The sequence below is a fragment of the Cottoperca gobio genome, chromosome 11, assembly GCF_900634415.1.
Source record: "Cottoperca gobio chromosome 11, fCotGob3.1, whole genome shotgun sequence".
Taxonomy (NCBI): domain Eukaryota; kingdom Metazoa; phylum Chordata; class Actinopteri; order Perciformes; family Bovichtidae; genus Cottoperca; species Cottoperca gobio.
Genome location: NC_041365.1, coordinates 12,743,496 through 12,768,131, shown reverse-complemented (window position 1 = coordinate 12,768,131; position 24,636 = coordinate 12,743,496). Strand labels below are relative to the sequence as shown.

Genomic DNA, 24,636 nt, shown 5'->3' with positions numbered 1-24,636 from the left:
TTGTTAAAATAAGGTCTATCTTTACCAGCTTCCTGCAACATTAGTGATGAACACATTAATGCATCAATCATTCTAATCCAATAATATAATAAGTACAATTTTAAATGCATACCCCCCCTTTAAATGCGAGTGCGGTACAGCAAATTACGCATGCGCACAGCGGGCATCACTACTTCTAACTGGCGCATGCGCACTTACAAATCCCCACAAACAGCAGCAGCGGCGGTAGCTCGGGTCAGTTAGTTCAGTCAGCAGTCATCCACGCATCTATCTATATTCCCTTTTCTTAAATTTGCCACTTTAAGCTTCGCGATACCGCCCCCAATTTCAGCGTCGGAACGGAGCCGCCAGGCCGGGACAGAGACGGAGAGAGAGGCCACGGCCATGGAACCGCTCGGACCCGGTAAGAAATATAAGAAAATAGACAGCGAGCACCGGGGAGAGCGAGCCGTGTGTGGGGCGCGTGTTGCGCAAATGCGTCGCATCACTGGGGGCCGCGGCTGCAGCGAGGCCTTGACGCTCTGACGGGAAAACAAACCGAGGCCCAACCCGTGTGTGTGTGTACTGTATATATGTGTGTGTCTGACTTTATTTACACCGAGGGGGACCCACGTTTTGTGTCTGTACGAGGAGTGTTGGTGTTTAAAATCGGTTATTCAGTCATGTCTGCGCGGTTTTATTTATCTGAAGCACTCACTGCTCGTCGTGTCGGGGCTGGCATTGTGTGAGTGGGGATTTAACTAGGACCTTCCTTCCCTTCCGCGTCGTGGTGTGTTTACGTTGTTTGTTCTCGATGGGTTTGCCTTGGGCGACATAATACGACCATATTCCCACAACGAGACCACTGAATAGCGTCGAAATTTGTCAAAAATATCCTGTCTGTATCAAATATTTCCTGCTAAACCATCTAAATTTGTACCAGCGCCATCAGGAACAGTGCGTCTCTTTGGGCTGCCCTCCGTACAAGATGACAGCGTTGGGTGGAAAACAAAATAAACGCCAATAAAACACACGTTACAAACGTTTAATTAGCGGACGTGCATGTTTTGTGACTCATAATTTACTGGTTTTATGCGAGGCTGTCATTGGTTCACGCGCCATGCTTCTGAAAGCATTGCAGGGATGGATGGCGCTTTTATCGATCAGATCTGCAGGCCAGCTCCATATTATTCCCCTATATGATAACAAAGGCACTTATTTTGCAGCGATGCAGTGATCTAATGATAAAGCTAGCGGAGAGAAGGCAGTCATACACCTGTAAAACCCAGCGATACAATGCAATTTTGTTGGCCAAATGTGTGTTTACCTCCCTTTTTGTTCTAGCAAACTGTTCCTCATTTTGTTTGTGAAATGCGCTCTTACATACAGGAGGAATTGAGTGCAGCTTGCAGAGCAAAAAGGAGGACATTATACCATTTTTGTTAAAACCCCTGCATGCTCTAGAAGAAAGGTGGTGACATGGATGCGTTATTTAGGAAGTAACTGAGGAGTAACATAACATATATGTTAAACAGATGCATGTTAACGTCCAGGGGAATGTTTGGCGACAACCATATTGTATAATCACCCACAGGTGTATGAGCCACAGTAATCAGTGCAAGTCATCAAGTTCTCATCTATGATAAAAGCTGCTACATTGCAAAATACACACAAGCCAGCTACCTTTCTCAGGGAGGACTACTATGTATTACATTGTTTACCTTGCAAAGTGGAGTGTGGATGTAGGCGTGCTATCACAGACATTATTTACTTGCATTAATAGTGATACATGGGCATACAGCTGTATGGTTGTAGTGTCCACTACCAATGCCAGACCTTTTACACTTATACTTGCTTATGCCATGATGGTCTTTGTGAGTCTTGTGTGCAAAACAAATTAGGCTTTTTAGAAAGTGACTTACACTTTGACACACTGATCACAATAAGATCTGTGTCAATTCATCAGCAAAGTGATGCACTAATGTGTTAATTGCTTCTTAAAGCTGATAGACAAACTACCAATATTGTCCAACCCTACAAAGAATACACCACTTGAGAAGTTAGGGTTCACATTGCAGATTTTCATTTGAAAAGTCAGCCTTCTCTGGTTCCCTTGTTTCTTCAGAGAAATGCACTTTTTGGCTTTTGCTTAAGTGTGTCAGGGATTCTTTAGGCAGCCCCCCAAAATGTTGTGTGTAATGATGTGATGTGGGCTTTGGATGTCTTTACAAAACTGCTTCGTTAATCTGTAATCTGTGTTTATTGTTTAGATGCAACTGTGGAAGTGGTGTTCAGATATAAACTCAAGGCATCTGACACAAATGCATAGATGTCACAGGAAAGATGTAAATAAAGGCAGACGGATAATAATTCACTCTACGTTGCATGAATTGAGGCAAAGATGAGCCCACTCAAATCTGAAAATGTTATAACTTGAGCGAGAAATTCACGATTATCCCAAAAATATATGACTCCTCTGCATGAATATACATACAGAGACAGGTGCAAAAAGGCAAACGCCTGAAGGGAAATGCATGACAACAATTCCCTGCAAAATGTTTAATGATCTCAGCCTGAGCTATTACACATAGACTGGATATGTGAGTTATTTCAGCTGCTGCTGTCCTGCCATTCTAGAGATGCATTCATTGGCTGTTTGTTGTCAATGAACATGGACTGCAGAGGTGAAATGTATGTATCAAAGACTATTGCTCTGCTCATCTCATCTGAACTCAAAAGTCAAAATGTGTTGTTCGTGACGCAACAGCTAAGAATTCAATTTATCACATGCTGATATTTTCTTCTTGTGAATGGTCTTTCTCAGTACCTCTGCCTTTTCCACAGTCCAGTGTAGCACCTTAATCAAGGTGATTGCAGGTGTGGGCGTCAGCGCACTCCCCGCTCAGTGCTGCTACTCTCTGACTCATCAACAGGCCAAGCCATCATCCACATGCTAAGCTTAAACCCAACTGTTTATCTGCTTGATCACACTGTGGATATCAGGGACACGCATAGCGTTACTAGGCTCTACAATGAATGAGTAGTAAAACCTCTCATCAGATGTGAGTACATCACACACTATCTAATCGGTTTTAAACATTAGATCAGTGAAGAGGGAAGAAATCAGCGTAGTTGGACAGGCAGGCGATAATCTTTGTACCTTTTTGTTGTGTTGCTCCTTGAATATGTTTGTGGTCAATTTGGGATCCAAGCTGAAAGATGCACTTAGATTACATAGGTAGAGAAAGATTTGCTTGGCTGCAGTGCATCTGTCATTTTCTGCATCAGGAAAAGCTAATGTCACTTTCTCTCTATCTCAAAGTAGCTGCAGCTCCATGTCACTTAGAGCCGAAGCATAACATATTATTAAGCATATTATGCGGGAAGCTTGCTTTTGCTTGACGAGTTATTTAAATCGAAGCCTAAATGTCTCTTTTTCTTCTCTTTTTTCACAAGTCTGCAGCATCTCTTTATGTGATATCTAGATCTTTCAAAAATGTTTTATTGATAAATTATTGTTAAAACCAAAAAAAAGGTAACGTCTGTTTAGATCAACTCGGTGTGCTTCAATAATGCATGACAGAGCTGCTTAGGTAATGTTTAAAACACAATTAGCATTTACACTTTTTATTTTAATGAAAATGCTTGTGACAAAGAAAGGGGGCGTATTCAGAAAATAAATCACTTAAGAGAGGATGTGACAATGTTCTGCATATTTGTATCTTTAATTACATTTCTGATTAAGTAGCACTTTTGTAACGTTGGATGTTCATGATGTTCCTCCTGAATTTAGTCATATTAGAAACAGTTGGTTAATTTTTTATGTCTGCTTGCCTGTGCCAGTCATTCCCCCCCCCCCCATGACAGTTTGGGGCACTAAAATATTCTCCGTTACATGAATGTAGGCCAAGTGCTTTTTTTCCCCTTCTCATCGTAGCAAAATACTGAAGTGACTCGATGCTTAACCTTTCTGTAATTCCTTATTTGGATACAACATGCCCATGCTGGTGGGTTGCTGTTACTTGATCTTTTGTTTTGATTACATTTAGTTAGAGCTGAATAGATTAGTTGATTAGTTGATTAGTTGATGGACAGAGAGATAATAATTTTTAAAGCAAAAACTGGAGAAGTCAAACATTCTCTGGTTTCAGCTTCTCAGGTGAGATGATTTTCTTCTTTTCTTTGTCATATGGGATATTGAACTGAATATCTTTGGACTGTTGATTTAACAAAAAGAGAAGTAATTTTTTTGATGTTTCATAGATTTAATGGTTAATTGTAAGCATAATCCTAAATTGCAGCCATACGTTTTGTATCTTTTCCACTGTTCTATCAGCTACATGTATTTTGTAGCTTTTGCCTTTTTTCACTTTTTCTTTGCGCTCAAAACTAACCTGACACGGTGCTAAAACAACAAACCCAATCAAAGAAAATTATGATAGAAACATTTTTAGAGCTGAAAAGCTATTGATTGCCCAAAAAATAATCTGCAACTGTTTTGATGCTAGGGATAATGATTTCAGTTGGTATCTTTTTTTAAAGCAAACTAGCCAAACACTTCTTCACTCCAGCTGCTCAGTGAGAATGTGTTGCATTAAAGCTTAAGAACATTTTAACTACATTTTATACACTGAACAATCCACTAATAGAATACAGAAAACATTTGGCATATTAATCAATAGTTGCAGCCATTTAACTGCTGTTTTTAAACTCCCCAGTTGGGGTTGATGGTGTTGTCTTTGGTAAGTAGATGGGATGTGGAGGAAGGATGACTTCAGACATTTCATGTTGGGACACGCATATCTAAGTGTAGTAGTGTGGCAGCTGAGGAGGCTATATATAGGTACAGCTCTGGTTTTGGTGGAAGAGGAAGACTTCCAACTCTCTGTGTTGCTCACACAGTAAAACCCTCTCTGTAGTACCTGTACGTGCACCCAGAGAAAAAAAGAAACTCATGTACAATGGCTTTCCATCTTAGTTTCATACTTTGGATGGTATGATCCAGTGCTGTAACTATTAGACAATTAATCAATTAGTCAATCTTCAGATAATTAGATAATAATTTGTTATTTTGCCAAACATTTTCTAATTTCTGCTTTTCCGATGTGAGGATTTGCTCCTTTTGTTCTAACTTGTATATCCTTTTACTTGCATACTTCCTGTACTTACAAGATTCCCACTGTTTGGAGTTGTATCCTCATGATTGTTTTCCCTTATTGTAAGTCGCTTTGGACAAAAGCGTCTGCTAAATGAACTGTAATGTAATGTTTTAAACAGATTTTGTTGGCCTGTTGGGCAAACAAATGTTCACTATTTTCAGATTTTATAGATTTAAAGATTAATCAAAAATAATTCTAAGGGAATAATAAGGGATATTCTATGTGGTATTAAAAACTCGGCTTTATGAAAAAACTTTATGAAAGGTTTTGACTCAATTGTGTGGTAATGTTTGTGGTCATATTTTGCAATGTACATACAACCAAAAGCCAAATATTATATGAACAGACTTTCCTGCTTGTAAAGCTTTCCTGAGACACTATGCTATGCACTATTGAATTGCAATGCACTTGAAATGTTTCAGTGGGTTTGTGATGCATTATCTAGAATTATACACACCGAGCTCTTGGTATGCCTTTTGTTGCCATCCGTAACAAGGCCAGTAGGACAAAGTGGAGTGAATCATCAGATGGTTTTAATCTAAGTCGTGATGAAGAAAAACAGACTTACAACGAATGGCTTCTTATTTCGAGACTGTATCATAAGCAGAATAATGTTGACAAAAAGCTGAATGATATAATCTAATCAAGTTAATGGATTACTCTGTAGATGGATAGATGGATACTTTATTCATCCCGAGGGAAATTTAGGATGTATGATGGAGATGTAGGAGGAGTGGGTTGTAGGAAGCAGGGGAGGTGATTTGGGGCCCACGCAAGATGAGAGCATGTTAGGAAGCGTGTTTTCAGGAAGGGAAGGGGAGGGTCCCGATTGTCCGTGCTCTCGCGCTTCACTTGCTAACTGGAGCGTGTGGGTGCATGGAGTTCAGGAGGACCCCCGCAGTCCCTTAGCTGTCAGTTAACAAAAGCTTTAAGCAGTCTCCTCCAACCTCCTTCAATACCACCAACACAATGTTATTTTAATATCGTTTGTGTATATATTTTGTGCCTTTTTCGCCTTTTGTCCCAACTAAATTCAGAACAAAGATGTACTGTATGCGTTGCGTCTTTTAGGTGACACTCTTGTACAGAGTGCATGGCTGGCCAAAACAACAAATCAAGTAAACCGATAAAACCGGGGATCACAGTGCCTCCTTCTTTTCATGTTAATAAGTGTTTTTGTAGCTAGACAAAGCCTGAGGTCTTGAGCATATGTACGTGCTGTTTCTAACTGATGACTAAAGCATTCAAGGCGTTGTGTTTCCCCATTGCCTGCAGCTTTTTATGCTACAATGCAAGACTCACAGGCACCACACCTGTCTTAGGTACCTGTGTACGTGCATGCTCATATTCAGTATGTAATGTGTATGTGAGTGAGATGCATGTGTGTGGCGTGTACTGGGTGTAACTGTAATCCCAGACCCTCTGCGTGGCACCCCTCCATATGTCCCTGCTGCTGTCTGTCTGAGAGGAGCTCGGTCTTTGTCTCGGCGTGAGGGGTGGGCGCCCTGTGTGTCTGGGTGGAGCTGGGGGCGGGCTGAAGGATAATTGGAGGTCATTGTTTTGCCAGCCTCTTGTTGACCCATGTAGGTCAGGGGCCAGAGTTTCGGATCAATCAAACTGTGTATGTGCGCCTCTTGGTCTGTGTGAGGCCATTTCAGTGCATTCAAGCAGGTGTCACTGATGAGATAGTTTGCAACAAGCTTGGCGTTACGGCGCACACATTCATCTTAAAAAATTTACATTTTAATGCAAAGATAAACGCACACCCTCTCACTGTCGTCACCTTTGTTCACATTCAAAATTAATGCCAAACATGCCTTATTTGACGCTTTCTTTTGTGGTGAGGAATCCATGCATTTCTGCATTTCTTTGAAGAGTCTGGTACATTAAGCCTTTACTGACTGGAGGAAATGACTGTTGTATGAATTCAACATTTGATAAGAAGAAAGTAACTGATATTCTTAGCAAAGTAGTGACTTGCATGTCAACTGTGTCAATAAAAGCGCTTTATAGACTTGAAGATTCACAATCTTTTTTTCTGTCTGCTTTCTCCAGGCCCGCCTGCCCCTCCTTCTCTGTTCCAGCCTCCGCGGCGTCCCGGCCTTGGCACGGTGGGGAAACCCATCCGGCTCCTTGCCAACCACTTCCAGGTGCAGATTCCCAAGATTGATGTCTATCACTATGATATCGACATCAAGCCTGAGAAACGGCCTCGGAGGGTCAACAGGTAAATCCTACCGACGGGGAAGTTTTGTCTTAGATATTGATCATTTTCACAGAGGATTGTGTTTCTCAAATCAGAAATACATGAGATTAAGACTACCGTAATTTCCGGACTATAAGCCGCGACTTTTTCCCCATTTTGCGACCCTGCGGCTTATATAACAGTGCGGCTTATCTATGGATTTTTACAGCTAACGGCCACTAGGGGAATTCCTAAATCTATGGATTTTACAGGTTACAGTCCACCGGATGCAGGGAAAGAGCGCGCAAAAGTAGCGAGTGGTATGAGAGACAGACGGACATTACGAGAGCGAGGCAGTGTGTGAGACACCCTCATTATGGAAATATATATATTTATTTCGAGGAGTCTTATTTTGTTAAATATGCTTTTATGTTGATACTCCTGAAACCGGATACTCCTGAAACCGGCACTTTCTGGGGGTTCGCGCCACTTTTTCGGGAGACGGAAAGAAGGATACGCTGAAGAGAGGGGTGCATGTCCAAAAACCCCGACTGTGGAGTTACCGTATGATGATGACTTCCATGTGTTTCTTCTGTTTCAACGGTAATTTATGGACAAATTAAGGAAAACACCAACGGTCAGAGACAATAAATGCTGATTGAACAGGCAGAAGTTCTCCATCGTTATTTCCTGGTTCTACACAACACAACGCAGAGTCGATCGTGGTGTCAGCTACAGACCGGCTACATACACATCAGTCAATTTAGCGTCTGCGGCTTATAGCCCAGTGCGGTTTATATATGTACAAATTAGTCAATTTAGCGTCTGCGGCTTATAGTCAGGTGCGGTTTATAGTCCGAAAATTACGGTAGTGTTAATTACAGATTATGTATGTAGTATGTAACCACACACCCAAAGAGAAACTTGTCTCTTAGGGGCAGGAAGCTTTAGATACTAATAAATGGGTAAATAAGGAAAAAGAAGCATTTTGTTTTATTGCTGTATGAAACTTTTATGTTCTTTATGTTGTCACCAGAAATGTTGTGTTTTTTGTCTCACCATCTTGTTGTTCCTGGTCTTCTAGGGAAGTGGTGGACACCATGGTGCGGCACTTCAAGATGCAGATCTTTGGAGACCGACAGCCTGGCTACGACGGGAAAAGGAACATGTACACAGCACATCCACTGCCAATTGGGAGAGATAGGGTTGGTATTTCAAACACTTGACCCTCGTGCCATGGGCATGTACACAACATTAATTTGTGTGTAAATAAGAGGGAGAGATGTTTTACATTTAAAAAGCCAAAGCTTGCGAAGCATTAAAAAACAAAACATACAATCAAAGTTAATGGGAACATCTGGTAAAATAAATAAACAATATACATTGATTGCTGTGGGTTTTATGTAAACTTATATTTCGCAGTTGCATTTATTATTTTTGGTTTAGGTCTTTCACTCTGTAGGAACCCTGCTTATTGTTCCTTGATGTGAAACCATGTTCTCATGTTGGTCTGCTGTCCCTGAATAAGAAGTTTACCTTCAAGCAACGACATTTGATCATGAATACGGAGATCAATAATGCGCTGTGTTTTAGGGTGAAATGTTCCTTTTTAACCTTTTTCTTAGTTTTAGTAAAGAAATCAGAAAAAAAACCGTCTGTTTGCACTACTCGTCAGGTTTTAACGTCTTTTGTCAAGGATTCTTTCTGTGTTGCTTTTTTATTTCAATCTACTTTGTCCTTGAGGATTTATTGCCTTTTATCTCTCCCCGTCACCTGTTCTTCGATCCATTTCCCTACACTCATCTTTTCCTCTCACTTTGTCTCTCTTCCCCGCTCTCGCCATCTTTAGGTGGATCTGGAGGTGACTCTGCCGGGTGAGGGGAAAGATCAGACATTCAAGGTGTCTTTACAGTGGGTGTCTGTGGTCAGTCTTCAGATGCTGCTGGAAGCCCTGTCGGGTCACCTTAACGAGGTCCCCGAAGATTCGGTTCAGGCTCTGGATGTCATCACACGGCACCTGCCTTCCATGAGGTACCGACACTCAGCACCTCTGCCTTTTCACGAACACACCTCCCACATCTTTTTCAAATTTGTAGACAGTTATTGCTTTTCATCTTTTGTCTGTAATTACTTAATATCCTGCTGTCGTGTGTTTTCCGGCTCAAATGATATTACAATCAAAATACAATTTTCATGTAATTTGATTTCCCAACAGCAGCTTTTGTAGCAACTGAACCACAGGGCACTGAGATATTTGAGTATGTTGATTGATTGGTCCATTATTCGACCTCTGTCTCTGTGCTCAGGTATACTCCTGTGGGGCGTTCGTTTTTCTCCCCTCCGGAGGGCTATTATCATCCTCTGGGGGGAGGCAGGGAGGTGTGGTTTGGTTTCCATCAGTCTGTCCGTCCTGCCATGTGGAACATGATGCTCAACATTGACGGTGAGTGGAGCTGATTGGTTTCAGATGTGATTTTAAATTCTTATTTAATTTAGTATAAAATGTCTTTAACCAAGAGATTAAACATCCAGTGTCCTGGCCAAGACAGGCAGCAGCACATTAAAAAGTTTGAGATATAAAATGCTTACAGAAAAACTTTCATGTTGCACCAAAACAAGGCTTAAAAAAAACACTTATAGAGACCACGTCCCCTAGACCCAAATCAATCAACAACAAATTCAAAGCCGCAGGAGCAGCACACCTTCAAGCTCTTTTTCCCATTTCAAGATGGACATTTAGGACATATAGCAGGAGTAAGTCTTGCAAATCTGTCACTGAGCAGAGACGGGAGCTTCCAGCATTTTTCTGATAGATACATTTAAATGGATATGAAGGAAACAAGTTAAGAATTGCCTTTGTAAGGACATGCCAGGGATTAGGTCTGTAGATGGACAGGCCAACCAACCCTAACGTACAGGGAGCAGTGGTGCTCCAGGGTATACTTTATCTAAGGAGTGAATGCATTGAGAGCATGCATGCATATATACAAACATCACCGTATTCAATTGCAGACATAAAAGAAGCAGTACATTCAGTTAACTGACGATATAAAGACTGTTGGTGTCTTGATGCTGTGCCCAGCAAGATTTAATGTATTTGTATGCACACAATCGCTGATGATCAGCAATGGATTGTGTAAAAACCCCACCAAAGTTCTGTTTTATTTCCACCATCAGCTACTGCTTCTTTTCAAGCCTGGACTGTAAGAATTTACAAATGTCCCACTGTACAATCACCACGGCCCCTGGTAGACCACTACACCAACAAAAGTCTATTCCGACAGAGTGCAATTACCAATGCATTGTGCAATATTCACTTTTTATAACTTTTGCAATTATTACACTATCATGTGCAATATTCACTCCTACACTTTCTGTTTCTCCAATGACTGTACTTATATTACTGTTACTGTATTTTTATTCTATTTAATTGTTACTTGTCACTTTACTCTCTTTGCTGTAACGGATCGTTTAGTGAATAAATACATTTAATTCAGCTATTCTCAATTAACTTACTTTGTGATGAAAGATAAAATGATTGCCGCTGTGATAACTTTCCAAGTCAAATCCCAACCTTGTACTTTAGAATTATAAACGATGCAGTGTTGTGGCACCCTGATAAGCATTTACACTCATATCTATTACTCAAATGGAACTTCAGGGACAAGTCGGTTGAAATTATAAAACTCAGTATTTCACAAGGCATTTTCTGAAGCCAGTTCCTAAATCTATTAAGAGTGAAAAGGTAGTTAACACAAATTCTAGGAGACTAATTGACTGATATAAAAACAGCACAGTTAACACAACAAGAGCTGAGATGTTAGCTTACTAGGTAGTCCGTTTGTTGGTATCTACTAGGTTATATTGAGGAGACCAAGTTATTCCTGTGGAAAGACGTTTAGCAGGCTGTAGGTGTTATTAATGAGATTCATTATTATGGCTGCAAGAAGGTGCTTGTTACTGCTGCATCCCCACTCTCCAATTCTACAGTTTGACTCTGCCTGTGATGTATAGTGCTATTGATTAATTGAGCTTGCTTGTAGTAATTGATTTATAGGACTGATTTGCTGAATAATTTTGATATCTGTTGTACCCTCTTAGTGTCAGCAACAGCTTTCTACCGCGCTCAGCCTGTGATCGAGTTCATGTGCGAAGTGCTAGATATACAGAACATTAACGAACAGACCAAACCACTGACTGACTCGCAGCGTGTCAAATTCACCAAGGAAATAAGAGGTGAGCACTCAATACTTGCACAATATGCTGACCTTTACCAACAAGTAAAATATCTTTTTCAATGCAAGAAAATGCTGCTGTTCCAAGCAACTCCAGTCTCCAGTATTTGTCTGGTCTTGTAAACAGAAGCACCAAACAACCTTGCAAGGGATAATGTGATTCTTCAGACGGTGTGGGATTTCAAATAGCATATGTTCTACAGCAGACTCTCTCTAAATTCTCCTTTTTGGTTTGTGTTGAGCCAAAGTTGTGACAAATGTTTAAAAGGAAACTGCAGAGAGCTGAAACAGCCGGCACACTATTGGCTGCCTTGTTTACCATGGCCTGAAACCAGCAGTGAAGGAACGGAAGAGGACTATTCCAACCTGCTGAATTTAAAGATCTCAAATTATTTGAAATTGTCGTTGGTTGGAAAATGTTAGTGTCTCTTCATATGCCTCTGTAACGGTTATTTCATGTATGTTTTTAAACAGGCTTGAAAGTTGAGGTTACACACTGTGGTCAAATGAAGAGGAAGTACCGTGTGTGCAATGTGACACGTCGACCTGCCAGCCACCAAACGTAAGTGCCTTCACTCATCCGTTTGTTCACCCTCGTGTCAGCAAAGGCAGCGTTGTATGTGCTTTAATGTGCCAAGACCAAGTGAATTTACAATAAATGCAACTTTGTTCATGTTTTCCTTTTTTTGTGTGTTTTTTGTTTTACATACTCATGTGGACTCCTGTGTGCTTCTTCACTCACATTTTCCATTTTATTCACAGGTTCCCTTTACAACTTGAGAACGGCCAAGCCATGGAGTGCACAGTAGCTCAGTATTTCAAGCAGAAGTACAATCTGCAGCTTAAATATCCACATTTACCCTGCCTGCAAGTGGGACAGGAACAGAAGCACACCTACCTTCCCCTGGAGGTGAGAAAGAAGCAGTTTTTTTTAGGGCCGTCCTCAATTATTTTCATTTAATTTATTTGGATGCCTGTCGCCCAAGCAACAGCTATTCATCCTGGGGTCCACAACAAACACAATATTCTATACATGACAGTACATTATCACAAAATGCATACCTAGCCCTAGTTAGTAAAAAAACAAACTACTCCCACGAATATATAAAATTAAAAATGACTCGTATTGAGTTGTAGTTATTGAGCAACTCAAAAAAACAACAATGTAGCATATGCTATACAAGATCCTCTAGATGTATATTTATATTATACTATATAAAATCATCATAGTAAAACTGAGTTTCTCCACACAAAACTTGCAAAGCATCACTTTAAATCTTGTGTTTACCAGAGATGTGTCAATCTGCATGAAAAAAGACTTAATAAATCTTATTCAACGAAGACAGAAACGACTGACTAATTGACTAAGAACGTTTTTTGCTGCTTCAGTATCATTTTTAGTTTAAGGTTTGATAATCTTCACCAATGGTAACATCCCCGTGTTTATTTCCTCGCTGTTGTTCCTCTTATCTGATCGATTTTTGTTTATGAATGAAACGTTTCTTCCTGCTCTGTAGGTCTGTAACATAGTAGCGGGCCAGCGCTGTATCAAGAAACTGACAGACAACCAGACGTCCACCATGATCAAAGCTACAGCTCGCTCGGCCCCCGACAGACAGGAAGAGATCAGCAGACTGGTGAGGGCTGTTTCCATCTTGGGGTGGGAGTAAGAAAAGCAACTGGAGAAACTGGCATTTTGATGTGTTTTTCTTTTCCTAAAGACTTCTTTAGACTTTAGAAATCAACAAGACAAATCTGCATCAACTTTTATGCATTTGTTCTTTCTCATTCCTCTATCCCGTTTCTGTCTCCTCGTTTCCCAGGTCAAAAGTAACAGCATGGTCGGGGGTCCGGATCCTTACCTTAAAGAATTTGGCATTGTTGTCCACAATGACATGACAGAAGTGACGGGTCGTGTGCTCCCTGCGCCCATGCTGCAGTATGGGGGCCGAGTGAGTACAGACACAGGCCGGGACTGTGGCAGGGTGAGTACTGGGCAGGGGCTGCACTCTGGGGGTGTACACTTGACTGGGATCACAAAGGGGGGGGGGGCATCAGAGGGAACGCTGGGACAATGGGGAAGTTCCAGGTTTACAGAGGTCACTCGCCCAGAATGATGAGAATTTATGATGTGATATGATTTTGGGATATTAATTTAACAGTGGATTTCTGAGCAAATTGGAGAGGGATGAATATTGAAATACTTTATCAAAAATGGCTATAACATTTAGTAATAAACATTACCTCAAACGGTAGAGTTGCAGAGTGGGAGCAGAAGAAAAGTCCCATTAATTTTCTCCAGTGACAATATGAGGTGTCTGACAGTTGAAACACGCTTTTTGGCTTTGATAAAAAAAAAAAAAAAAACAAGTTGTGGGTGTACAAGACTGCATAAAAATAATAAGGTGAGAATTTTTCTACGACTCCCAAAGTGCATAACAAACATCCAATCACAGAGCTTCAAATTCTGATATGTATGGCATGTAATAGTTTAATAGCACGTGCGTGGTACAGTTTCTATTTAGTTCTCCACTCTCGTGTGTGTGTTGTGTGTGGCGAAACCCCGCCCTTCGCAAAACGGAGAGAATGTGAATGTGCAAAGTACAAACTGAAACGTGCACATAAATTAGATAAATAGCATAAGCGTTTAGTTAATTTAATAAAAGAGCACCTGCCAATGTGAAAAGTGAGTTGTGAATAATGAAAATGTATTTTAGATTTTTATTCGAGAGAAAAAGAAAAACACCTTGAATGTCAGGCAGGGAGCTGAGCCCAGAGCCCACCGCCCTGCCCCCACGTGTTATAGTCCTGTGGGGCATCTCTTCAGTCTGATAAGTGCATCTCTTTTAAATACTATTTCCCTTCACTGACACAGTTTGTAAGTAGGCCTATGTAGATTGCACGTACAGTAGATAAGGGCTTAGCTTTTCGCCTGTTGTGTTTTTGTGGTGTCTGTAAGTGAAGGAATGGAGATCAGGAGCTGCTGAGATTCTCCCACTGAATCTCAATCAACACTTGCATCCAACTTGTCAACAGAAGACATAACTGGGAGCATTTTATCTGGACAAGAAATAGGCCTTGGTCTATTTTTCTTTGACTTCTACATTTGCTGGTTGTTGAGCGTGAGAGGCTGAATTAGGATTCAATTAATTGCGTGTAAAGGGGGGAAGAATGGATGTGCTGTCAACAGGAGGAGGATAAGTCTGGTTTCCACCCAGCATTAAAGTGAAACCTTTCAAAAAGATTCATTTTTAAAGCCTATTAAGCTTTATCTTCCATCTGAAAATGAAAAGGTTCACATAAATACTAAAGGTGCTGGAATAAAACACCCCATTGAGAGGCAGCATTCAATGATTCTGCTAAAATTAGATAAAACTTTATGGAACCCTGCGGGGAAATTGGTGTATAGGCCAGTTTTTGTCTCTGCTAAATTAGCATTTGTTCTTTTACAGAATTACAGCACATTTTTTTCTTGAGGGGGAAAAAAAATCTTATGTTCCAGTGCCAAGCTTAAATCCCACTACTGGCTGCCTGAACGATACATTGTTTAATTTACCCAAGATCCTATCACAGCACTCTTTCTCAAAGGCTTGGCAACTTGCCTGCTGGGATATCGAGTCTAATCGGCTTCCAGTGAAACTGCTTTTCCCATTTCTGTGATCACTTGATATGAATGAAATACGCCTTTCATTTTAAAATGCCTTCCTAATGTTGGTGACATACAGTTGCATCAAAGTATTTACAGAAACTTAAATGAATACTCCCTGAAGGGACTGTATGTACAACATGCGGAGTGGGAGAAGCAGCTATTTCCTGTCTTAACATGCACTGTGATGGAGTTTTTATATTGACAACAGTACCTGGAATTTATTAGGTAGTCTGAAATCCTGTGACTTTGATCATGTTGGAAGAGTTCTTGAGACAATCTTGTAATAAGATGGAAAACTCTTAACTTTTCTTGGCACTCTTAAGTAGTTCATTGTGGTCACTTGGTTTGGAGAATAAAAGCCCTTAATGGCCTTTGGCAAATCTCGTTAACTTAATTGAAAGCCAGTGCGCTTTGAATTTGTTTTCACAACCACACTGGAAGTAGGAGCACTCACCTCAGGATGTCTCATCAAATAGATGCACTACTGTTCATGCCAGGACTTCTGATATGGGATGCTGTAAAACCAGGATATTGATGTGCAATAGAAAACAGCATTTCTCTGCTAAATCTTACAATGCTCAGCAAAGACTGTGTAGGTCCTGTGCAGATACTTCATGCACAGTAAACCACACAGAGCGTTGTTGTACAGTAAAACCAGTGTGAAGTCTTCCAATGTCTGTAGAATATTTTGGTCTCTGTTAAGTCTAGCTAAAAATGTGTCTGTATGCCTGTTTAGTGGGCTTTAATGCACGTTTGTCTGTATATGGAAGCTATTTCAAAGTGTGTTTTGGGCTGTAGTACCTTTTGTATTGGCTCATCAATCCGGTTGGTTGACTAAGAGAGTAGGGACTCTCTCCGCAGAATAAAACTGTTGCCACGCCCAACCAGGGCGTGTGGGACATGAGGGGGAAGCAGTTCTACGCCGGCATCGAGATCAAGGTCTGGGCTGTGGCATGCTTCGCCCCGCAGAAACAGTGTCGAGAGGACCTGCTCAAGTGAGTCGTGGTGTCAACAGTAACTTTGTAATGAAGCTTTTCCCAGAAATGTACTTTAGAAGGAACGAGGGAGAGTGACAGAAAAAGGCAAATGATGATGATGATGATGATGATGATGATGATGATGAGCCTTTATCCAGTACATGGTTTCCTTTTAGGCCATGTTAGCGCTGTGGCACTATGGATGGAAGGGTTGGGGTTTATACAAACATTTCTGGTTGCCAGACAATGTATCATGACTTTGTTGATTTCATTTATTGCCTTTTTAATAGGAGCTTCACTGACCAGCTGCGAAAGATCTCTAAGGATGCTGGGATGCCCATTCAAGGACAGCCATGTTTCTGTAAATACGCCCAAGGAGCTGACAGTGTGGAGCCCATGTTCAAACACCTCAAGATGTCTTACGTAGGTCTGCAGCTGATTGTGGTCATCCTGCCTGGCAAAACGCCAGTCTATGGTAAGAAATTGAAGTTTAGAGTTTTGCATTTTTGTGAATGTGGAAAAGCTAAAAGCATTTTTAGATACAAAGAGGGTCTCGTATGTAGGAATCCAACTTTTAATGTTTTGATTCTACAGAAAATGATTCAGTTTTTAAAATGTATTGATCTCGGTTATCTTTGTTTTCTTCTACAGCTGAGGTAAAGCGGGTGGGTGACACTCTCCTTGGCATGGCAACCCAGTGTGTGCAGGTGAAGAACGTAGTGAAGACATCCCCCCAGACCCTCTCCAACCTCTGCCTCAAGATCAACGCCAAGCTGGGAGGCATCAACAACGTCCTGGTGCCTCATCAGAGGTCAGCATGGATTTTTAATTTAGTTTCTTCGTTGCACTCCAGATGGCGGCTGGACTGCTTCTTGGCTTTGAAAGTCGTAGTTTGACGCTTTCTGAATACAGATAGTCCCCTGGTAATCATGTGGTGAAGAGCAATCCCAGTAATAATCATTGTCATATACATTTTTCACACATGTTCTCAAATCTTGACGAATAAATAATTAGTCCGTTTTTAACTTTGTATAATGATATATGTAAATCGTCGTCATGTTCATGGTTGAACAACAAACACGATGTACAGGCCTGTGATGCAAAGTCTTTTTTCTTTTTCCTTCGTGTGTCCTGTTCTTGGTTCAGGCCCTCTGTGTTCCAGCAGCCTGTCATCTTCCTTGGTGCAGATGTCACGCATCCTCCAGCAGGCGATGGGAAGAAGCCGTCCATCGCAGCGGTGGTGGGCAGCATGGACGGCCACCCCAGTCGATACTGCGCCACTGTGCGAGTCCAGACGTCCAGACAAGACATATCCCAGGTAATGGCATTATGTGTTTCACTTATGAGGGAAAGTGACATTTGGATTTCCATGTTATTGATAAACTGCTCTTATTAATTCCTTTACAATAATTCTGATGTATCCAATGTTTGAATGCATCACTTTGGCATGATCCAGTGTGAATTAACTTTCCAACTTCACCCTTTACAGTGCCCCCCGCCTCCGTCTCATCAGGAGCAGCTCTTTAGCCAAGAAGTAATCCAAGACTTGACCAACATGGTGCGAGAGCTGCTCATCCAGTTCTACAAGTCCACGCGCTTCAAGCCCACACGAATCATCTATTATCGTGGCGGTGTGTCTGAGGGACAAATGAAACAGGTGAGAGCGGTGCAGTATTTGGTTATAGTTGCTCCAGTTTATTTTTGCCATATTTCTGCCGTACACGTCCCAAGTGTGATCTCCTGGTCAGGAAGATCAGCTGTGATTCAATATAGGAGGGGGCTGTTGAAACCTCTATGTATTTTGGATTTGCGCCTTATTGTTATTTTAGGCTTGTTATATTTTCACTCTTCCCACTCTGTATTGCAACTGCTGCACATCGCCCTCAGTATAAATAAGGTTTTATCTCCTCTTAAAGATGACACGCTGCTTCAGTGGTGGTGACCAGGCCACGAGCCAAGTGCCACAGAGACATTGAAATAGTGGCATATCAAGACAACATGTTGCATCGGCTACCTTTTCAAGTGTATGTGTGTGCTTTTTTTTTTTTGTATTTTCAGGTGGCGTGGCCGGAGCTGATAGCCATCAGGAAGGCTTGTATCAGTCTGGAGGAGGATTACAGGCCGGGCATTACATACATTGTGGTGCAGAAACGTCACCACACCCGTCTCTTCTGCTCTGACAAAGCTGAGAGGGTCAGTAGGAGTTTACTTGACTATAATGTGTAGAATGTACTTGTTTTTCTATTACAACACTTTATTGTGCGAGTTTTGAATGTGATTTTAATTGATCACCGCCTGCAGGTGGGGAAGAGCGGTAACGTCCCAGCAGGCACCACGGTGGACAGCACCATCACACACCCGTCCGAGTTCGACTTCTACCTTTGCAGCCATGCGGGGATTCAGGTGACTGAAACGCACTCCCACTCGTTAACCAGGTTTTCTCAAAAGCTGTGGTTTCACATTTTATGATGAAGCGAATGCAACTGTGCTCACTCCAGTACTCAAAGTCTCTTTTGCAGTGTTTTAATAGTGCATGGATTTGGCACATTTACACAATGTAATATCTAAATTATGGTTACAACCCATTATCAGTGCAAATTGTCTTCAAGGGTGCGCTAACTTTTCTCTGTGGTTACCATGGTAATGATGCTTAATGACAATAAATGGCCTGATTTTGCTGCCTCTTTGACCCATCAGATGGTTTAACTGTTATTTTAAAGTGATACACTACTCACAAACTATCTTGTCAGTATAAAACACTTGTCAGCTGTAAATAAAATAAAAAGAAGCTGTGAAATGTGGCTGCAGACAAACGCTTGCAGTGGTTTGTGCACATTACAGCTCTGTCTTAGTAAATCCTATAAATAGACCAACAAACATGCCTGTTTAGCCAGTAGTATGATGATGATAGCAGCTGCGGGGTTCATACTAAAATATAAAAAGATCAAGGTTGTGTCTAAATAGTGTGCACTTTTTCACGCTAGATGAAATGATCAGTACAGTATTGACATGTAACGTTTCATGTTCCGTCTTCCCTCAGGGAACCAGTCGTCCCTCCCACTACCACGTCCTGTGGGATGACAACTGTTTCACTGCCGATGAACTGCAGCTCCTCACCTACCAGCTGTGCCACACCTATGTCCGCTGCACGCGCTCCGTCTCCATCCCCGCACCTGCCTACTACGCCAGGCTAGTGGCTTTCCGAGCCCGCTATCACCTGGTGGACAAAGACCATGACAGGTGAGGCCGCCCTGGATATCTGTGGTTCCAGGTCAAGAGAGATGATTCATTAAAGGCGCTCACGCTTTCGGATCTGAGTCTCCGGGACCTTGTGATAGTGTTGATACTGGTATTTTTTAGGCATTTTGTTTTTTAGGTATTGTTTCGAAGTTGAAAATTCCAGTATCATTTTCAACGCTACAGGATAAAATTCACACATTTAAGTGCATAACAGTTTACATTTTCTTATTAAAAGATAAATATAACAACAACGACTCTTCTTAGCTAGTAACTGAGATGAGCAGAATTACTGAAGGAAACAATTATTAAAACTGTGTCATCTCTGTCGGAGTGAAGAGAGCGCAGCTGCTACCGGTGTATCGATACTGTCAAACATTTGTATTGATGCCATTTTTTTTTTTTTTATCTAAAAGTTTTTGATAACACTACTATGGCTGTCCTCCACCAAAATCATTCTTAGTTGACTAACGTTCATAAGATTTACTTTGATCAATCGAGTAGTCGATTAGTAGATTTAATCGAGGTCTGTAAAACTGAGTTTCTCCTGAAAGAATCCTGCAAAAGCACCACTGTAAAGCACTCTGAATTTAACCTCGGCCGGTAGAGGCACGTGTGTTTCCAGAGGACGGAGACTGAGCCACTGACCTACCAGAACACAGCTCCTGATTCTCCTCCTTTTGATCCCTGTACCCTTTACCCCCTGCATTTCTGTGATGTGATATCATTCCTGACAGTCAAAGTAAACTCTGCCATTCTCTGTCTTGCAGTGCTGAAGGAAGCCACGTGTCGGGTCAGAGTAACGGCCGGGACCCCCAGGCGTTGGCCAAGGCAGTTCAGATCCACTATGATACCCAGCACACCATGTACTTCGCCTGAGCTAGCAAGCATGTCAACCAGTCCACCCGCGGATTCCCTTTCTTCTTTTTTCTGTCTTTTTGTATCTCTTATTTGCCAGTCTCTCTCTTCTTCAACATCTCTCTCTCTCTCTCTTTGTCGTCTGTCTCTTTCTCTTCACACTCACTTTTCATTTTCTGAATCTGCACCAAAGCGGCTCTTGGATGGAGGAATCTGCTGTGTCTCAATATCCAGCAGGTTTTTATTTCAAGGAACAATCTCCAACCAGCGTTCCCAATCGAGCCGCCTCTCAAACCAGCAATCAAGCATTGCAAACCCCGAGGGTTTCCAATGCACAAAAGGAAAAAACAAAACAAAGAAAAAACAAAAACAAACCATACACACACATATACTACAAGTTGAGCCATTATTTTGAGTTTGTTTTTGTTTTTTCTATTTGAATGTCTGCACTCTTGTGTTTGTAAGATACACTGAGCAAGGGAGTGGTCTGGCACAATGTGTGTCAGCGCAGCTCTTTAGCTCTCCCAGCTACGCAGGACTCTTATCTACTTTTACCTCAAAGCCCCTTTGGGCAAAATCTGTCACAAGGTCTTGGGTTTATTGGGTGGTTGGGAGGGAACTCTACATGAAAAGAGATGGAGGGGAGTCGACCTTTTGAGAATGATATATATATATATATATATATATACATATATATATTTTTTCCTTTTTATGAGCGTGTGTTTTAACTTTTTCTCCTTTTACGGTCTTTAACAAGCGAGGTGACCTGGGTGTCCATGCCCATTACTATTTTCCTCCCATCTTAGCGAAGAATACGCCAGTCTGTATGTATTTGTGCGAGTGTGTTTGTGTGTGTGCATCTCTGTATATACATGTACTGCTGTATGAGAGTGTTTGTGTGTGCATGTGTGTTTCATGGCAGGCCACTGAATTGTAAAGGGAAATCAAGGAGATAACTGCTGTAAATGCCTCAGATTTGTTGTTTTTATATTCACACATACAGTACATATAAGCATATATTTACATCTATAGAGCAACTTTGAGACATATGACTTAATCAGGCTTCATAGAAGCTGGTGTGGGTTTTTGTAGCAGTCCTGGGTCACTTATTAATTGAAATGCTTTGAATTACATTTTTAACATGAGTGTTGGTCTGCTGGTAGTCTATGATTGGTGGGATTTGCACCTTTTGGGAGCCAACTGCTCTTTTTGTGCCTCAAAACATCGTTGAATCCCAGAAAAAGCAACTTATTTCATTTCAAGTAGTAAGTGAAGTCAGGTCTGACTGTGTAGCAGTGGTAACCATGGTCTGGCCTGTGACTGGCTCAGCATTGGGACCTGTTGAATGGCTGAAGGCATTAAACACAGAGTATGGTCTTTATCAGCCTTGCTGTCTGTGAAAAGCAGGATCTTATTTTTCTTTGGACCTGAAAGATTATATGATGACACTGCTGGACGTTGCATTTCTTCGTTTTTTTTTTTTTTTCGTTTTTTTCTTTCGTTTTTTTGTAGAATTAGTATCAAGGCCGGAAACCAACGTAGTTTTTTGAGGTCTCCTTTGCTATTATTGGCCAATTCATTGCACTGACCCGGGACGCTAGGCAAGCAACAGAGGGCACTCTCAATCTCTCTTACCTTTATGCATTTATACATACGAATCAACAAAGCAGATTTGTAAAAGTTTAATATAAGATGTTTCGTGGTTATCTTAAAAAACTGTTGTTTAGAATTAGTAGGTTACCATTGATGTTGTTGTTATCGTTGTTGTCAATGTTGTTACTATTGTGATGAAATTTTACGGTCGGCAGCAAAGCCAGTTATATAGTTACTAGTGCGACTTCAGGAATAGACTCCAGTTATTGAGCTGCAGGTTAGGGGGTAGAGCTTTGGGTTGGAAATTATTTTGTAGCACTCTGGCTAACGGTGAGAAGAAGTAAGCCCCAGGATAGGCAAATTCATGCTTCCTCTGTGGGTTCTGATGCGAGTGAAATGTAGCGGCAGATGTGAGGTATTGTGTAGCACTCTGACTGGTAACCAGATCTGCCGTTGCGTATATCACTCCTCTGGAATCAGTTGGTTTTGATCAGATAGATGGAAACAATCAGGGATTGTAATCAGAGTGAACCTAGATTAAGGGATTTGTTTAAAAAACGGTTTGCGTTGGGCAATGAGTTGAATTTTTAGACTTTTTAAAAGATTGTTTCTATTACTCTGTGTGTATTTGAAGTATACCCACCTTTAAAGTATCTGCTATTTGACGGTGTTTGTTTCATATTTTTATGCATTTTTAACACTGGATTAAATGAATTGACAATAAGCATAAGCACTGCCCTTGGACCCCCCCACCCCCCCTCTGTATGAACACTGGGCAGACTGTTACCATGGAAACTGTAGTGACATCAGTTAGGTGCTGTGGTGACTGTTGCACAAGTGGTGCCCCCTGGTGTTGCGATTGGATAAAGAAGCAGGAGAGGAAAGTTTGGAGAGACTGTCGATGTTTACGCCTCATCAGGAGGGACGGCTCAATGAAAACTCTTTTGTAATAAACCACCCGTAAAGCAGCAGGTTTACTATGAATGAGTTTGAGCACCTTGCTGTTGAAGGCGTGGGCGTTGGCATCTGCCAGGAGCAGAGAAGCAGGACGTGAGGAGGGCCGGTGGGGGGGATTTGGAGGGTGTTGTCCAGGCATTGCATGCAATAAGTTTTACTCTTTGTTGAAAGGGGTCAGATCAGTTTTTAAAATGTGCACTAGTTTTACCAAGCCAAGTGGGCTGTGATTGAATATATTAATCTGGCATCTCTTATGGGGAATGATTTGATGTTTTAAATCCTTGACGATATTTGATGATTAAACTCCAGATAAATGATCACTCCCTGTTTGTAACATGACATTGCAAAGCAATATTAAGCCAGTTCTAGTTTTCAAATGTGGAAAAGCAAAGCTATAATTCTACTCATTGTGGTTGTTGGTCTCTCGCTATTGTGTATCTGTACTTTTATTATTTTTTTACTCTTTTGTTTATTTTGTTTGCTTGTATCAATCAGTGGGAATGTGCATTTGGTGAAATAGTTACGTAGGCTCTAGACAATTTTCTTTAAAGTAACAAAATGTAGACTTTGCTCACCTGCATGCCAGAGTATTGTCCTTTTTTAAAAAAGAAAAAAAAGAGAGAAAAAAGAAAAAGAAAAAAAGAAACTTTTTTTTCTAATCATATTTATTATGAGAAAGAAAAATCTATAAACGCTTTTTTTGGGTAAATGTTTATCAATTTAGTGGGACTGTTTTTAGGCTAGCAATATTTGTCCAGTCTCTCCAAGATGCATTTTAAAGATTCCTACACAAATGTCAGTAATTTGGGAGGTACAAGCTGTTTTCTGAGGCGAGGGGGCCCAGCTCTTTGCGTCGTGTTCGAATTAAAACGAGGTACTTTCTTCAAACGTGGACCCGTTAAAGACCGAACCCCTCTCCTCTTTGCCAGGTTACCGTAGCGAGCATCCATTTTGTCTCCTCGTTCCTGGTTTGTACCTTTGGCCACACCTCTTTGGTGGGGGCTCTCCTGTCTCCATGGCAACTCTGCTGACCCCTCACAAATGCACTTCCTCTTTGTGAAGGGGTCCCCATGGCATCAAGGGAGCAGGATTACCTCTTTTTAACCTTTTTCAAAAAAGATCCATAATTCTTTCTGTCCCCTGATAGAGAGCATGAATTATTTTTAAATTCCTCTCACTTTGATATATTGTTATATCTTAAAGGATTTGTAATTTGACATTGTGTATTGTGTATTTAAATTTTATTTTGTTTTCCCTTTTTGGTTCCTCTTTTTTTGGGGTTTGTTATAGCTCTACTGTTTATTTTTTTGTTTTTGTTTCTGCTAGTGGTCTCTGAAGCTGTGTGTGATTGTCTGATAGCAATAGAATCACAGAATTGGAACATTCCAATTTTGTGAATGAACGGAACCCTCTCTGACCGGATGTGAGAGGGCGGGGCATGTTTTAGCCCCGCCCCCCGCAGAGGGCCATTCACTCGCTGTTATTGCTATTTTGTGACATGTTCAAATACTTTTTTTTTTTTCCTTTGTTTTTTTTAGCCTGCAGGGAATTCTTGTGTTAATGTGCAAAGTAATAAATTGGTATTTTATGCCTATAACATAGCTGGTGTGTTCTCATCTTTGATCAGCGTCGGCACATTATGGCACCCTAGACTTCTAAATGCATCCCAGTGCATCTGCTCGGGAAAACATGGCAACCGTAGCAAACTGTTTGTATGGGAGATAGAAACATTACCAGAAAAAGAAATGGGAGAGCTGGAGAGAGTTGTGACATAAGACCAAATCATCTTTTAAATGATGCAACTAGG

At 41.2% G+C, this 24,636-nt stretch overlaps 1 protein-coding gene across 2 annotated transcripts; it reads left to right on the top strand.

The window, feature by feature from the left end:
• The first annotated feature begins 222 nt into the window (after positions 1 to 222).
• ago4 (argonaute RISC component 4) lies at positions 223 to 24,430 on the top strand. Of its 2 annotated transcripts, none has more exons than XM_029442881.1 (19): positions 223 to 403; positions 7,194 to 7,365; positions 8,408 to 8,528; positions 9,173 to 9,354; positions 9,630 to 9,766; positions 11,425 to 11,559; positions 12,033 to 12,120; positions 12,321 to 12,468; positions 13,076 to 13,195; positions 13,382 to 13,543; positions 16,069 to 16,202; positions 16,475 to 16,659; positions 16,836 to 16,995; positions 17,331 to 17,502; positions 17,674 to 17,841; positions 18,243 to 18,377; positions 18,486 to 18,587; positions 19,225 to 19,424; positions 20,192 to 24,430. In XM_029442881.1, exons 1-19 carry the CDS (start codon positions 385 to 387, stop codon positions 20,298 to 20,300), a joined length of 2,649 nt encoding a protein of 882 aa, XP_029298741.1. In that variant the 5' UTR covers positions 223 to 384; the 3' UTR covers positions 20,301 to 24,430. The 2 variants fall into 2 exon arrangements, with proteins under 2 accessions (XP_029298741.1, XP_029298740.1); XM_029442880.1 differs by having other exon boundaries at positions 16,054 to 16,202.
• Positions 24,431 to 24,636: the final 206 nt, after the last annotated feature.

Coding starts and splice junctions, on each gene's coding strand:
- ago4 (XM_029442880.1), top strand. Junction 12,469..13,075: donor ACACCTACCTTCCCCTGGAG/GTGAGAAAGAAG, acceptor CCTGCTCTGTAG/GTCTGTAACATAGTAGCGGG. Junction 13,544..16,053: donor CAGGCCGGGACTGTGGCAGG/GTGAGTACTGGG, acceptor CTAAGAGAGTAG/GGACTCTCTCCGCAGAATAA.